This window comes from Micropterus salmoides, unplaced genomic scaffold (assembly GCF_014851395.1).
Source record: "Micropterus salmoides isolate LMB-PRFRI ecotype aquatic unplaced genomic scaffold, ASM1485139v1 Ms_hic_scaffold_15, whole genome shotgun sequence".
Taxonomy (NCBI): Eukaryota; Metazoa; Chordata; class Actinopteri; order Centrarchiformes; family Centrarchidae; genus Micropterus; species Micropterus salmoides.
The window spans coordinates 15,370,916-15,388,367 of record NW_024040596.1 but is presented as its reverse complement, the minus strand read 5'-3'; the positions used below and the strand labels follow the sequence as shown (position 1 = coordinate 15,388,367).

Below are 17,452 nucleotides of genomic sequence, written 5' to 3'. Positions count from 1 at the left end.
ACTGTCCAGACCTCAGCTGCCAGGCTTTTAACCAGAACAAAGAAATATGACCACATTACCCCTGTGTTAGCTTCATTACACTGGCTCCCAGTATGTTTTAGAATTGACTTTTAAAATTTTTTGATCACTTTTAAAGCTCTTCATGGCCTCTCGCCTTGTTATATTTCTGACCTTTTAGTCCCATACACACCAGCACGTACCTTGAGATCCTCGGGCAGAGGTCTGTTGTCTGTTCCAGAGTCTCGACTGAAAACTAAAGGGGACAGAGCGTTTGCTGTCAGGGCCCCGAGGCTCTGGAACAGCCTGCTCGAGGAAATCAGGTCAGCTGAGTCAGTCCCTTCTTAAAACATACTTTTATAGGAGAGCCTTTCCCGATCTTATTTGACTTTATTTATCCCTTTTATTTTATTCTATGTTTATCTTAAACGTGCATTTTAGTCTTTTCAATGTTTTCTTGCTTTTATCTTGTATTGTTTTTGTATTATTACTATTACTAGTACTATTTGTATTATTATAATTATTGTATATTACACTTGTAAAAGCACTTTATAACTTGTTTTTGAAAAGTGCTCTACAAATAAAGATTATTATTATTATTATTATTATTAGTGTTACCCTGAAATTGTTTTGTATGGTCTTTTTACGAGGAATGGGCAATAACAGTTAATTGTTTTTAGAGAAGTTTGAATCAAATCTATCTCCTGAAAACATATTTTCCTCCTTCAGCTTCTTACAATAATGGTGAGGTCCTACATAAACACTACGTTTTCTGCCAGCGTTAGTGGGCAGGGCTCATTTAGAAAAAGGTGATGTTTAGCAACAACTGTTAGGATTGTTTGCTAATGTTGCCAGACTACTGTGAATAACACCTGATCACACCACACCCACACAGTCCTGATGAAGCAAATGTTAAAAAAGCTCAAAAAAGTTTTTCCCCGCAAATTTAACTTTGATTGTTACTTATTTGATCATTAATATTTAACATGACAGAAAAATACTTTAAACAAGCCCTATGGAATAGGCCTGTGACTGTATTGTGTTCAACATGTAGCTGGAGGAAGCAACCGTGTAAACAATATGGCAACAAGAGTCAAGAAAAGTTGAGTGGAAACTTTTACTCACAACACAACTAATCCTCTGACTTTATTGCATTATGGTCTACCAGTGTTGTTGTAAAAAGCATTAACACTGTCTGCAGCAACATCTCGACATGACACGCACTCATCTATTTTTGGCCTGTTATCCATCAGGTTAAGTTCAATATTAAATAAAATATATTATCTGATATAATATTAAAGGGAATGCACCTAAATAAAAGTAACATTGAGGAAGTAGGTCAGATTTTAAATTTCATTCTTGAATCAGCCTTTTAGGAAAAACCCACAACATAACATTCACAAACTTATCTGGAAAACCAAATAACAGCCTGTGGCTCTCTTCTGCACAGTGTGACGCTGCGACCCTCAAGACTCGCTGGTGTACGTTACGACACCCGACCTTAGACTGCAGGAAACTTAACAAAAGGAGACAACAGCTTGTTTAATCTAATGACCAGGAGAACAGATCTGTCTGGTAATGAGGTCATGTTTCTCCACCGGTGACAGCCCCTTCTTTCAGTGGCCCTGTACAACTGAGGAAGTGGAGGAGCTCGACTTCATTAGCAAAATGTCCCTCACCATTCAAAGCAATCATATCATAAAAGGTAGCGGTCCACTCATTACAGTGGACACGATTAGGTCATTATCAGTTGAACTACTCCACTGCATAATGTTGCCTGTGAGATGATCAAAACATCACCGCTTCTTTATATTGAACATAACACTCCCTGACAACAAGCAGCAGCCTGTGAGAAACCCTTCAGACAAACATCCTGTGTGTTATATGCAGCATTACAAACACACTTTCAACTGGCTGTAAATTGATAAATCAATACTACACTAAATAAAGAATGACTCGTCCTGCAAATATTGCAATTCAATGCACTTTCTTGGGCACCATTTTAAGATCCGAACCATCAATGATATAAATCAACAAACTCCTCATGGGGATCAGTCCACACAACCTCTGGCTCCACGTAAACACCAACGTCTATGCCAGATATCGGTTTATATGGAAATTACTGCTACAGTCAGAGAATTTGCTTTCGTTATTTGACCCTGAAAACAGAACTGAATTACGACAAAGTGATTTCCTGCACTCTGCTCACATTCATTGATCTCATTGCAGAATAATTTAAAGCTGAATGAGCTGGTCCCTCTTGGTGAGTTTACCCCTTTAATGAAGGATCTTGTGGCAGGCTACTTACTTCAGAGGCTGTTTGCTTTTCTACGTCAAGATTTAAAAAGGTTTGATCCATGATCTTGTTCTTATGATACTGGATAACTTTGACTTGATTAAGGTTTTTGCTTTTGTACTTTTCATTTCCATGTCCCCCTTGAAAAAAACTTGACATGGTTAGATGCCAGTATTTCTTTTTTAAATGACAGCGATCAGTTAAAAGACTTGTATTATCCCTATCATCAACTAAGTCAACATAACAGTCTGCCCGTGTCAGTTTCATAGAGTCTTATGGTAGCCACCACCTGCAGTGACACTCTTTTAATGCTGCCATGAATCAAACTATTACAGGTTAAGGTCTCCCTGAGCAGGAGAAGGACAAACACTCCTTGGAGACGCCTCAGCCTAAATCAGCGCTATAAATATCAGTGCATTTCTGATGACAAGTTTCTCTTACACATCTGCTTCTCCCACAGTGTAATGGTCTCTAATGCCGCAGACTGCTGAAATACTGAAGGACTTTTATGAAACACAGCCAATATCAGTTTATTTCCTAGTTTACCCTTAGTCTATTCACAGTGCAATAAAACACAATAATGCAATAAAAAGAGTGATAAAAAAACAAAACAGATCCCTTTGATCTTGGAAATTCTAAATCAAAGGGGCTTATATAATCATTGATTACCCAAAAGAAAAAAAATGGCTAGAAAATTTGTTGTATTGAGCAACATTCAGTCGCAATTTAGAGAGGACAGCTACATAAGCCAAGGACAGCTCTAACTCATTTAATATTTCACATTATGTGGAGATAACAAATTAATTATCTTGTTATCTCAGGATAACGGGCTCATGTTCTATTGTTACAACAGACAACAGTTTTCTTTAGATAGCAAAATACATATCTTGCTTTCACAGGAAAACAACAGGTGGTTTTCTTGAGATAATGACTTAATTATCTCATGATGTTGAGAAAACCACCTGTTATTTTTTCAAGATCTGTATCCCATTACAAGGAAAGCTGCAATCAGTTTGTCCATTGACGGCAAAATTAATCTATTTTAATAATTGTTTTGATTTCGAGGTCATTTTTTTGCAGTTCAAGCTTCTCAAATCTGAGGATTTGTTGACTTTCTCTGTTTTATATTATTGTAAATCGAATATTTTAGGTTTTGGACTGTTAGATGGACAAAACAAGACATTTGAAGATGTCCTCTTGGAATCGGGAAAAATGCAATTGTTTTTCACAATTTTCTTACATTTTAGACTAAAAGATGTTATTGATTGTCGAAGAACAAAGCAAAACCTTTATTTTAATGGAAACTGGTGGTTGCCTTGAACGCCCTGTTGTGTACGCAAGTGCACTAAGCTTCACTGACTTTTTAATATGGCCCTGCATCTGTCTACCTGCCTGTCACCTGTTTGTTGCCAGTCTGCCTGCCTGTAAGCTCATTTATGCACAATAAATTCTTGAGCTGTACGAGTCTGACTATTCTGTCTGTGTGCCCCGGCACACCCAACCTGACATTGGATTAATCAAGAAAATAATCAGAAAACTACCTTATAGTGAAAATAATTGTTGTTTCAGCCCTAGTTGCAAACAACTTTGTTATCTTGAGATAACAAGAGAATTAACTCGAGATTACAGATACAATACAACTACTGCAACTATGGCTAACTATAGTTTTTATTTATACAAGGCTGAAACCTGAGTGGCTCAAGTTTCAGCAACGACTAACCATAAACATATAGCATACAACCTTTTAAGACCCTCTGATGACTTTTCAACGGCTCTTTAAAGAGCGTCCATTATCAGTTTTACCTAATTATTTTTTTGTTCCATATGACTCAACTCAAACTTACAGAAAGTGAAAATGTGAAAAATGTGTTTGTTACATCATAATAAAACCGGTTTTCGACTTGAGAACAGGAAACTGACTGTACCATCATGTATGTGCTTGACTATCACTGTTTACTTTGTGAAAAGTAGGCTGGTCCTCACTAGCAACAACAAGAACTATATTCAGTCATTTTTATTCATCAAGTTCTCCTGCAAAAGCTGCCTCAGCATATCACTTATCTGCTCAAATTCGAAAACTGCTGCTCATAAGAACAGATCCCAGGACTGTGACTCTAGAATCCACTTAGGTAAACACTGAACTTGGGAGAACTGCCTTCAACTGCTCTGTGCCTTATAAATAAAATGAATTATTTATCTCTCATCCCACTGACTTTAAACTTTAACTTTGAATCTAATTAGTGACGTTTGTCTCTGTTATCTGAGTAAATAAAGGTTATGAATGAGGGTAGATGGTGGCTAGGTGTGGGGAGGGACAACAGGTGAAGGTAGTGGAGAAATGGAGGTGGTTGATGCCTGCGGCAATCTTTGAGTGTAAATTGATAAAACTCTAAATAACCTCTTTATACTTTAAGTGACCTTCATTCAATCTTAAGAGTTAAGACATTCCAAGTTTTTTATAACTTGCCTTATTGCTAAGTAGCTGTGTATTCTCTACAAAATACTAAATACTAAATAATTAAAATTGCAACCCACAGTATGTGGTCTCCTGTTGTACTTCCGTAAGAATATACCGTGTAAGAATATACTGCACTGTGAAACCCGATTCCTCAATAGCAAAACTAACATGTTCCTACAACGTCTTCCACAAACATCACTGAACAATGATATTCCAGCAACTAATAACCACAGAGGAATTGTTGGAAGGATGGATTTTACCGCAATGTCTAGATGGCTCAGCACTAAAGCTAAGTGTATGAGGGTGGGCTGCCACATGGATGAGAAGTTAACACCCCGAGAGACTGTGCATCAGCACAGTCTCATGCTCAGATTCAGGCCTACAGTCCACATGTGTGACATGCTGATCTGTAGGAGAGATACTGCGGTGCAGTGAAAAGATATTTGGATAACTAAGGGAGAAAAAAAATCTTCACTCATGGTCCACTTACAAGCTTTTGGACCTTGGGTTGAGTTTTTTTGCCAACTGAAAATCGCAAGAAAAAGGAATAGAAAAAAGGCAGATGTATAAAAGAGACCATATGTAGACCAGCAGTATTTATATAATAACAAATGGTTTTAATCTATGTTCTTTAGAACACAATCTTAACACAATTAAATACATTTGTTTTTTAAATGATGATAATGAAAGGAAAACATTCATTTAGCAAGTGGTTCCAACATCTATACATTGTGATGAGAGGGGCCCAACCTTGTTTTCTATTCAGTCCATATTCTAGACCAATAACTAGTTATCCTTGGAGAAAATTACATTATCACTTTGGTTTCAATCTGACTCTGTCTAAATCTAATCTAAACCACATCTCCTCATATTAAGCAATATAGAGTTAAAAGCAGTTAAGGTGGTTTATGTCAGGCAGAAGATCATGGCAAAATATGCATAGAAAGACTGGCAGCACTTGGACAGGCTGTGTCATGGATTTGTACACATTTAATTTTCCTGGTATTTTTTGTTCTCTATCAAGATCATCTCAATTGGTCTGTTGGTGCTGAAAAAGAAAAATTATCAGACATGTTAAACCTGCACATTAGATACTATGATAACGTGTTATATAATGAACACATTTCATTTCTTAAATTAAATTTTTAAGAAACAATGGTTTATGCAGTTGTCAGTGCAAGTGCTTCATTATTCTTTTATCTACAGTAACATCACTGTGTTCTGTTCATGAAAACAGCCACTATCTGATCTTAGAACTGATAATCACATAATTGATTTCTCCACTCTCATAAATCAAAAAGGGACCTTTCTTAAATATTTGCCATGAAAGCGAGTGATATGACCTATTCCCCCTTCTATCTTAAAGCTGAAAGCATCTTATCTAACCAGGAAACGACAAGCAGCAAGAAAAGAAATTGATAGTTGCAGCGACATCCTGAATCAACGTGTGTGTAGGTGTGTGTGTGTGTGTGTGTGTGTGTGTGTGTGTGTGTGTGTGTTTGTGTGTGCTTACTGTAGATGGTGCCTCTAATTGCTCTCATGAGGGTCTCCAGAGTGAACAGTAGTCGTCAGCAGAGGGGAAAGTGACATGTATTGATTTGAAAATGGGGGCTGGATCTCATTAGGGCTTTCCCCCAACAAAATCCCATTTTTTTCCCCTTAAAAAAAAAAGGAGACCCGGTCAAGCTAGCCAAGGTCTTCTACTAGCCAAGCATCTACTGTGCCTCCTCAGGATGTCCCTGGGGAAGATGTACTGTACCGCATATTTTCTACAGCGGTCCACCAACATAATATCACTGACAACTCCCTGCAGAGAACACACTAAGCAGACAGGGATGTAGGAAAACACTATCATTGAGACTAATATATAATGAAAGTGCAGGTAATAATGTCAATAAAGATCAGAGACACTTAAGTATGCTGGATACATCCTGATAAATCAGTCAGCAATGTTTTCAGATTCACTTGTAAAATAATCTATTTTAGAATACAAATTTATGAAAGTCTATTTTTGACCTTGGGAGGAGTAGTTCAATCAAGCTTCACACATGATGAGCACATCACAAGATTTGCCCAGTCAACATGATGATCATGTAATTTGATTGAAAGCTCCAGAGCAGCTACTAAATGGATCTTTCTAAATGACTGTTCCCAAGGTCAAGAATTAACTTTTAATCCCAGGTTTTAAGCCAACATGAAAGTGAAAAATGGAAATTTGAACTTGACAACTGGGCAAACTCCATATCCTAAGGAAGGTCGTGTGATATAATCAAAAGGTCCAGAACAGCTACTAAAAACAGCTTGTGTTGAGATTGTGTTGCCAGTGATTACAATATTACTAGCTTTCCATTTTGGTTGCAAAGGCAGACACAGCCTTACACCAACATGTAGGGATAACTGAAATTAAAAACACATACTTCTTCCTAAACAACCGTAACATATCAGTCGGCAAATTATTATTTTTTATGTGGTTGAAGTATAATTACAGGGCAAGAATCTGCACTTTAAGCAGTTTTTAATGATTGTTTAATCTCAATTGACTTTGGAGATTCTGCTTTCTTATCCTTTTACATCTTACAGCAGTATTTGACACAGTGTCCTCATTTCTCCCCTTGAGCACAACGTGGGGATTAAATGCACTGTCTTAGAATGGTTTAGGTCATATTAGTCAGGCAGAGATTTTAGAGTGAGTTTCGGTGGCTCCATTTCATCCTTTGTGTCCCTCACATGTAGAGTTCCCCAGGGTTCGATTCTTCGGTCAATTCTTTTCTCCCTTTATTTGCTTCTCCTTTGATCAATCTTAAAAAAACATCACATCAGTTTCCATTTTTACGCACATAATTAGCAAATCTTCTTGCCCATTAAAATAAATGGTAGTAGCTTGTTTTAATGATCTCAAAACATTTTTTTTATGATATCAAAGATTGTTTTAATGATATCAAAGCCTGGACGGCCTTACATTTTTTTTTATTTTAATGAGAGTAAAACTGAGGTCATGATATTTCGACCCTGTGGTGCTTCTGATGCCTTTCAAAAGGACCTGGGCCCTTTGGAACCTTATGTTAGGTCTGTTAAAAAAAAACCTTAGCGTTAAAATTGATTTAAAAGATTTTAAACTGGATCAATTCTGTTGTAAAAGCTGGTTTCTTTCCACTTAGGCTTCTTACTAAGCTAAAGACCTTTTTATCCTTCACCGATTTCAAGAGGGTTTTACATGCATTTATCACAACACGCCTTGATTATTGAAATGCAGGTGTTTGCCAGGCCTCCCTCTCTTGACTACAACTGGTTTAAAATGCAGCTGCTCGTCTCCTTATTGGAACTCGTAAGCGAGACCACATCAACCCTGTTCTTGCCTCCCTTCACTGGCTCCCAGTTCATTTTAGGACTGATTTTAAGACTCTCAAGGTTGTTTTTAAGCGCTTCAAATGCTAGCTTGCTATTACATGATCGTATTTGCTTTTTATTTATTGATTGATTGATTGATTGATGTCAATGTACAGCACTTTGGTCAACATGGTTGTTTTTAAATGTGCTTTATAAATAACGTTGGACTGGATTTGATTGGAGTCCTCTGCAGCGCTGTTTTGTAGTGTATTCATTAAAGTACATAACTAAACCCTGCAACACCCACTGTTTCACTTGGGAATATGTCACATTATGGAGGCTAAACATACTTTCGTTCCGTTTCTTAAAACAGGGTACCCCCAGGATTCTCAAAGTTAAATTTAAGACTTTTTAAGACCTTTTTAATACCACCTAGGATGAAATTTAATACCAACTTTACTGCTGTTTAATAGAAAATCTGTATTAATTTTAAGCCTAACGAAGTTACATGAATTTAATAAAACATTTTATTATAATATATTCATATTTAACATACTATAGCTTGGGGTGTGTTTGTACTTTGATAAGATAAAATGAATCAAGGACGTCACTTTGTGTTGAAAAATGGCGCGGGCAAGGGTTCAGATTAGGGGTGTGACGATACACTTAGCTCACATGAACAATTCACAATATTGCTTCACGAGAACAAGACAAGAAGATATTGTAACACTATTTGATGAAATATTCAATGCTGAAATATATTTAAATGGGAGTCTGGGGGTCCCCTAGAAAATTTTGAGCACTAAACACTTAATTTCCTGCATTCTAGAGTCATTTTCTGCACCAATTTATGGTAGAATTATCTTTATTTAAATAAAGTGATTCAGATTTGTTTCTTTTATCTTTAAATTGCATTGCATGTTTTCTTATTGTGCAAATAAACCTTTCTCAAAGTATTTTCATTAGTTTTTTTTTAACATTTCTTGTTGCAAGCCATCTTTCAGAACATATTTAACAAATGGTTTAAAAAAAAGTGATGGTCCCCAGTATCCCCAGCGTAAATGACACCCATGAAATGCGTGAAATCAAAAATACAAACAAATTGTGTAGAATGAGTTGTTGCAATTAGTTACACCTTAGCTAGATAAGTTAATGTAATATAATATGCCAATAGCTTCAGTCATTATTCATCCTGTTCTGTTTTTCTAAACCATCTAAAGGCTGCTTGAAATATAGTATCATACAATATTGGCTTGAAAGCAGCGGGGATAAGGAGTTGGGCTTCGGTTTGTTTTTGTTCTGGTGATCGTTTAATGTGCATTAGTTTGATGTTTCCATTCCTATAACGTTATCCTACAACAGCGGCGCAACGCTGACACACAGACATGGTCCTCGTCTCATACACACCTGCCTCTTCGTTGCTGTTGTAACTTTCACTGACCAGTAACATTCAGCACGTCTTCCAGCTCTGCTTTTCCATTAGTGCTCGCCACAGTGTGACCGGCTCGCACGCCGTTCAGCTTTGTGCGCTAACCCCAGCGCCACTGCCCTCATCCTCGGCCGCCAACTTGTTCGTATCTCTGGCTTTCTGAATTTCACTTGCCCATTCTGAGTCGTTGAGCTAACGTTAGTAACACGTCAGAGACGTTTTCTTTCCTTTTCTAACAACTGACTGATTCGCACCAGAGTTTGGATTCCAGAGCTCGTGCACCGCGAACACTTCACAGTTCAGAGCGTAAAGCTGAACACTGACGTAAACAGTAACGTTACCTGTACTGCCGCATAACATCAGAGTCACACCAAACGGAGTATATAATAAAGTCACACGCACACAAAGTATTAATTTATGACGTTACGGCATTAATTAAATTCTACGAAAGGACATGAAAAAATTTAAGACCTTGGTAAATGAAATTTAATACTTTGTAAATGACATTTAAGACTTTTAAGGCGTTATTTTTGGAATATGAAATTTAAGACTTTTTTAAATACTTTTAAGACCCCGCGGGTATACTGTAAAATGTACTGAGACATGTTCTTTCCTTAATTTTTATAATGGCTATGAGCTAAAACTGTTAGAACAAAAGAGTAACTCTAACTGTGTTTTTGAACAACACACCTGCCTTTGTAGATGATACATCAAGTGTCTGCATCACCCACAGGTACTCCATGGCATCATTTAGCTAATACTGCTAAGTCATAACACAAAACAGCTGCAACAATCAAGAACTAATTCCCAGTTAAATTCTTGATGTGCTGCTGATTCTTTCAATTTGCTGATGACTATATTGAGGTCTTGATAAAGCAGGTGTACAACATCAAGGGAATCTACTAGACAAAGACTTCATTTGTTGCTATCTTGGTGGCTGCCTCTTTGGCTGGTACCTAACTTCATTAAACACACTAAAAGAGATGAATAAGAGAAGTGCCAACAGATAACCTTGCTCTCAGATTAAGCTGGCTTTAAGATTATGAAGCATCTGGGAAATGGGTTGAACCTTTTCACCCATGAAGGCACTGTTATCAGAAGCAAGTACGCGACATGAAAGAAAGGAACAATGAACAGAAGAGTTGTAAGGATTAACTGCCTGCATCATCAAGCAGCAGGCCATCGTCTGCGTGCTTCAAACAGGCCGCATTTTTCAAACAACTCCCTTTTCTGCTCACAGAGCCATCTCCCACAGACACAAGCTGGTCTCCCACACAGCATACCATAGTGTGCCACATGTTCAGTGGAGCACCAGACCTACGCCTGTCCCTGAATGAAATATTCATCCTTCAGTGCAGACGGAAAAGCTGTGATGTCAGAGATTCCAGTTTCAGTGTCCTGTTTCTGTGCGGCCAGAGTGACACAGCAGCTCAGTGAGGTAAAGAGGGCTGATGGCTTCAGGTGGCTCACTGCCAGGGTTAAGTTTAAGCACTTGTCCTGTGAACTGTGAAATAAGAGTGTATCTCATTGTTTGCCATGCCTCTGCAAGGTTTTTCATTACTAACCAGGGAGTTAGGGCTGCCCTGCCTTGGCTGATTAGTCATCTAGTGAGTTGATAAGGTTTTGTAGGGTGGATAGTTAATTAGTCTTTTTACTAATGGACTTTTCACAGGGAATAAAGTATTAATCATTAGTCATTGTCAGAGGAGATTGTTCTGTATGCCTGAATTCATATGCAGAGGGAAAACAGAGAACCAATTTGGCAAATTTAACTTATCAATTAGTTGAAGGAATCCCATGAATTTTTGCCAGATTGCTTGTTGTTCAATTTTAGAGGGGTCACAACACCTGATTATTTGCCATAAAGATCAATAATCTGCCTATTGGACAATTAGATGGATTTCTGGCATGTCTGAAATTTTGGAGCAATATTGGTGTGACTACCGAAGTCTTGACTGAGACTGTGCTGTGAGAGAAATAAAACTGACCTTCACTGCAGGACTGGCAAAAGATATAGTCTGAAACTTCAACAGCCATCTGTCAATATAATAATAATAATAATAATAATAATAATAATAATAATAATGTCTTTTTTCATCCTGCTTTGAGTTAACAGTAGAATTTATGATGTAATGCTGCATTTCTGTTTTTAGCAAGATTGGAGAGGATGCAGTCATCTTGTTTGAACCACGTTCTGACCGGTCAGTCTGTACAGCGTAAGCACAGAGGCTATGTGTTTTGCTGTGCAGAGAGGCAGATTAAAACAAGATTAAAAACATACAGTATCTGTACTGCTTTAGTCAACAAAGAAAGAATTTAGTCAAGGGCAGCCGTACAAGGAATCCACTAACTGCACACACAAAACACACGCAGGGTCTGTGGAGAAAAACTGGGACAGCTCCACTGATTTAACTTCAAATGGTGATGCTGGCAGCTGCTTTTTTAAAAACTGACTAGGTCATCACATAATACTTTTGACTGTTTTTGTTTCACACTAAAACTGCTGAAATATTTCCTGACAGGCCCATTTCCCTTCTATCTGTCTGTTATCCTGTTGCATAAACTGTCTCACAAGAGGATGGCACTGACATAAGACTGCAGCAACCCAAAATAATATTCTCTCCTCCCTATATTGCCTCTGCTCAAGTCATATTCATTTAAAGCAGCTATCACTTGAAACTACAATTAGATGGATTCCTCCCATGCCCTGGCAATTACCTGCCGGCTGTCGCGCTGGGAGGAGGAAGAGGAGGAGGCGCTCTTGTGAACCGGTGTGGAGGTCTTGTTGACTGGCGTGGAGCTCCTCTCCTCAGAGCTCATGGTGCGGCTATGGGGGCCTCGATGGTAATGTTGGTGGTGAGACATGGTGAGCGCCGGTTGGGCTCCGTTGACCTTCCTCAACACTGGGCTCCGCAGATCAGGAACATCCTCTGACACGCTCTCACACTCACTGCTTTCAGTTCATCTGAAAAACAAATGGGTCAGGAAGTTTTACTATGGCATCTATCTACTTCTCCTTCCCCATTCCATTGCAGAACTGTTGTTTATACTTGACACAACGTCACACTGTTACTAATCAAACAATGCTTAGTCTAGTTTAGTCCTTGAAGAAATGAGCCTCTCCTAGGCTTTCAGAACTATCCTCCATCAATATCAATGTTAATGTAAATGACAGATGCTCAGTCGAGCCCTGAGCTATTCTTTGAAGCAGAGGTTGCATTATATTTGCTATGAGATTGGTGCAGAAAATCATCCCATTTGAGAAACAGAAACCTGAGAAATTGTATCAATTTTCTTAAAATTAGTTTTGCTTGATAAATGACTGAAACAATTAACAAAGTAGTTGCTGATTATTTTTATGTTGAGTGATGAATCGAGTAATGGACTCATCATTTCAGCTGTAACCTGTACTGACTAACTGTGCGCCGCCCACCAACTTCAGTTAGTTGATCTACAGCAGAGGTCACTAATAGGCGGACCGTGGTCCGGATCCGGACCCAGCCGCTGTCCTGTCCAGACTGCCGACCTACAGCTGATTTATTATTGAGAATTACTACCTCGTGATGGAGCGTTTCTGTTTTAACCCGCGCAGCTTTTGTAGCATTTACTGTACTGGTTTAGTGGCCCAGGAAACTCACAGACCAATCGCATGTGCTCCAATCGTCTCATGTGATGCTGCTCAGCCAATCAAATCTGTGCATTCCGATGCTTGCGAGTCGAGTCCGGGAGATTCACCAGAGACATTTTGGAAACACACGAATTGAGGAGACAAAAGGGGAAAGAGATTTCACATGGCTTTTAATCAAGAATGTACAGATTTTTACATGTACATTCCTCCCACGGGCAGTTCAAAACCAGATTATCTCATAGATCTCCAATGCTAGCTGTCAGGACTAACTAGAGCTCAAGTTTCTCACTGAACAACAGAAAGTAGGAAAGAGGTTTATAAGAGGGAATGAAAGAGAAGACGAGGCATTACAGCTATTCATTTGATGTGTTGAGTGTTTATTATAAAATTGGTTAAGACTACACTTCAAGCTACACTTTTTATTTCATTTTCTCTAAAAAGCACTTTATTTTAGTTAATTTAAATTTAGAATTTATTATTAGAGTAGTTTTTATTTATTATCCCTCCAGTTTGATGTGAAAACTGACAGTAAATATTCTTGAAACATAATTTGATTTGACAGTCCGTTGTTGACTAAAAACATATGTTGATACAACTATACGTTATGTTACTGAATGATAACGCAAGTTAGTCGTTTTGATTTTCCGGACCTTTGCTTCGGTAAATTTTCTCTGACTGGACCTCTTTGAAATCTAATTGAATACCCCTGTTCTACAGCAAATGAATGAGTGAACGAATTAACTATTTAGATATTCGATAAGCCATTTAGGTAATTTTACCCAAATTTTGTAAGTTCCAGCTTTTCAACTGGGAGAACTGGCTGCTTTTCTTTGTCTTACAGTAAAGTAAATTGGATAGAGTTTATGACTGTTGCTCAGGCAAAAACAAGACATCTGATGATGATGATGAAATATTTTCACAGGCATTTACAAGCATTTTTCACTGTTTTCTGATATTTTATGATTAATCAATAATGAAAATAATCTTTGGTTTCAACCAAGCAGTAACCTCCGGGTCTAAAAAGTGAAGCAAATGCGGAATAGCCTGAAACCGGTATTCTTTCAAATGTCCAGCAGGGGGCGAATCCCCTGGTTGCAAAAAGAAGTTCGATTGCTTTGGACTTAACAATTCTACTTCTCACTTGATTTATTAACTCAGAGAACACTTTCCTTGTGAATTTCTGGTCTCACTCACTGGAGTCTTTTTTGATACAGCACGATATTCATTTAGTTAATTATGGTCCCATTTAGAGGAAATTAAACAATACTGGGGCGACCTGTCAATCAGGATAGAGTTGAATTGCACTACTGCATTAAACTAGCCATGAACTTGTTTTTGGGTGCTCTAAGTGTTTTTGTCTAAGTACTTTGACCCTTTCACAGTTAACTGTAACATTTTGGTCGCCTAAAAATGTCTTCAGAGGTCAGTTGTACTAAAAGACGCTCTCAGGAATCAGCTGTTAATTTTCCCCGATAAGTCAATTTAGATTTGAGCCTGTTTTTCGCTAGCCAAAATTAGCATTAACATGAATCACGGATGCACTTTGCTAACCAAGCTAGCTAGCTCAACCCTCTCGTCCAAATACGGTGATGTCCGGTCACTTCTTCTCCAAATACCAAGATGGCCACGGCCAAAATGCCAAACTACAGTCTTCAAAACGGTAATCCACATACCAATCAGCGATGTCACGATAGGGCTGTGCGATATGACTAAAATTTCATATCCCGATATAGGTCATTTCATTTCCCAATAATGACACATATAGAGACACAGATAACATTTTTTGTAAAATACAATGTATCATGAATTTCCAACCGTAACTACTATTTCTCTGCGTCAAATTCCAATACCATGACAAATAATGATATATAGTGAACAACGACACAGCAAGTAATGTAACTAATGTCAGCTAAGTTGTGGGTTAGTCATTTCACGTAACCTGACACAGAAATCCTGGCTGAAACTGCTAGAAAAGTGTTGTGTGGCTCGTCCCTACAACAGACTCCTCTCTTAGGTATGAGGTCCTTGTTTTGGCTTGCATGATCTGAGTCCAGTTCAGTATTACTCACTTTGGAGCTCCTCCATGTTTTTTTATTCTGAATGCAAATTTCTTCCCTGTACACCGGAAACTGTGGAAGAACAGACCGCAGTGAAGCTAGTTTTAAGCTGTCTGTTAATTTTACATCGGATATTGGACAGACGTCTGTTGAATCTTGAACTTAAAACTAACTTCACCACGGTGCAAAGCGTCATCCCCTTGCAGAAATATTATAGTAAAGTGTAGAATTTGCGACACAACAAATTAATGGACAGAGCATAATTGTAAACAATAGATGTTTTTCTATCGTCAAACAATATATATTGTCATATCGCACAGCCCTCCGACATGGTGGCTGTGTCCACGGTTTTTATGCAGTCTATAGTTGAAACCCTACATCTTTGTACAGGCACTGAACTCTGTGTACAATCAGGAAATGTGTTAGATCACCCTGTCAATTTGACCGTAGTGACTATCTCCAATGCAGAGGATTGAGGTCATCCCACAGGACTGTGTTTGTAACATAAATTCTTGAACATCCAATTACCACAATGATAATGATGGTAATTAGACGAGGATATCAAATCCATACAAGAAACCATCTACAGCTCTATTGTATGGTCACAAACCAATCACAACTATCTTACACCAGCTTATACACAAAAGCCAAAGGTCCCAAAATAACAACATTTACTGGTTTAAACTTTGAAACCTCTGTTGGCATTGGCAGGGCTTTATCTTAACTAAATATACTAGATTCAAAATGTCTGATTAACCTTATGTTCAGATAGCAACAGGGAGTGCTTGTTTCCATCATTAGTCATGGCACCGTGTTGCTCCTTGCTGACACCCATAATACTGCCTGCAGTGGTGCTGTGTAATTGTCTGAGCTCTCAGGAGGTCTCTGCACTGATAAAACATACATTGATTGCAAAATAGCTGAAAACAAACAGATAAACAAACCCTGTTCAATTTAGTAACTGAGACACTGGGGATGTAATATCACAATATTTTTGAAATAATCAACCTTAGCCTGAGTGTTAATAATGTGACTTTTGGGAATAATATTTAGAAGCTGCAGTATTTACATACAAGAACAGGTTGAGACACGGATATTAGTAATGTGGGCATGATGAACAAAAAGTAAAAGGCATTTATTGTTCATTTTATTCAGCCAGAACGCTCTGAAAACTCAGAAAACCTTTAAAACGAAGAAAACACCTGATTTATAGGGCAACTCCACAATAAATAAAGTATGGAGGAAAGCGCTGCACTGGTGTGGTTTGTTCACAACATGTATAGTGCAGCACTTGATGTCAGGACAAGCAGTATTTTAACCTGCGTATAATACAATATTATGGTTCAATCTGAAACAATTAATTGATTAGTTGATCAACAGAAAATTAATCAATCAAATACTCTATTAATTAATTTATAGTTCAATTAATAGGCAAAAATGCAGATCCTACCCTGGTTATAGCTTGTGATTTTGTTAGAATTTGCTGATTATTTTTGTCTTTTTGATGGACATTTTTGCCATTTTCTGACATTTTGTATTGACCAATCACCAGATTACTTGATAAAGAAAATAACTGATTGACTAATGACTAATTGCAGCCCTAGTTATAACATAATATATTGCTAAATTGTCCACATCTACTGAAAGTATGACATATTTTGATATTTTATTGTCATTATTATGGCGACACATGGTGATACATAATAATAACCTAATGTTCAAGTGAGCAATTGTAACAAAGAAAAGTAAAATAAAGTATTACTGATTCCTATTCTGATTCTGACATAATGTATATTGCGCCCAATAGCGTTTGTGTTTACATGCATTGTTTACAACTCTGGAGCACCCTGTGGTTTTAACTACAGGATGTTTCTGTTAAAAGCTCTCCTATGTATCAGGGAAACTCCCTGAGTCCACTGAGCAGCTGTGCACACTTCTGCAATACAATACCGTATGCACGCTCACATGCAACTGTTCAGTACACTGACACACTATAATCTATAATTCAGAACCTTTAACCACGTCATCATCCCTGCCCTGTCTTAAGCCAACCAGGATCTAAGCCACTGTAAGACAAGGCGCTAAGTCCATTCAGATAGTGTATTACATTTAGCTTAATAGATCCACTCTCCTTGACCTAATAAGGAAGCATAAGAGAGGAGTACTTTGAGTGTAAATGTTACTGTTTTAATACACAGTTCAGTCAAGTTTGTAAGATAGAATTTGGAGCCCTTTCAGTGACATACTTACTGTAAATTAC

The 17,452-nt window shown here is 37.8% G+C and overlaps 1 protein-coding gene and 1 long non-coding RNA gene across 4 annotated transcripts in view; both read right to left on the bottom strand.

Annotated features, from left to right (window-relative positions):
* Positions 1 to 17,452, bottom strand: part of osbpl6 (oxysterol binding protein-like 6) — a 44,413-nt gene that overhangs the window by 21,064 nt on the left and 5,897 nt on the right. For all 3 annotated transcript variants that reach the window (XM_038720545.1, XM_038720542.1, XM_038720543.1), the window contains exon 2: positions 12,226 to 12,472. In XM_038720545.1, the coding sequence (XP_038576473.1) occupies positions 12,226 to 12,372 (147 nt within the window). In that variant the 5' untranslated portion in view covers positions 12,373 to 12,472. The remainder of the gene's footprint in view (positions 1 to 12,225; positions 12,473 to 17,452) is intronic.
* LOC119904124 lies at positions 5,357 to 6,815 on the bottom strand. Its single transcript, XR_005444653.1, has 2 exons — positions 6,265 to 6,815; positions 5,357 to 5,799 (listed from the first exon to the last, which is right to left on the bottom strand). It is a non-coding gene; the product is annotated as an uncharacterized LOC119904124 (long non-coding RNA).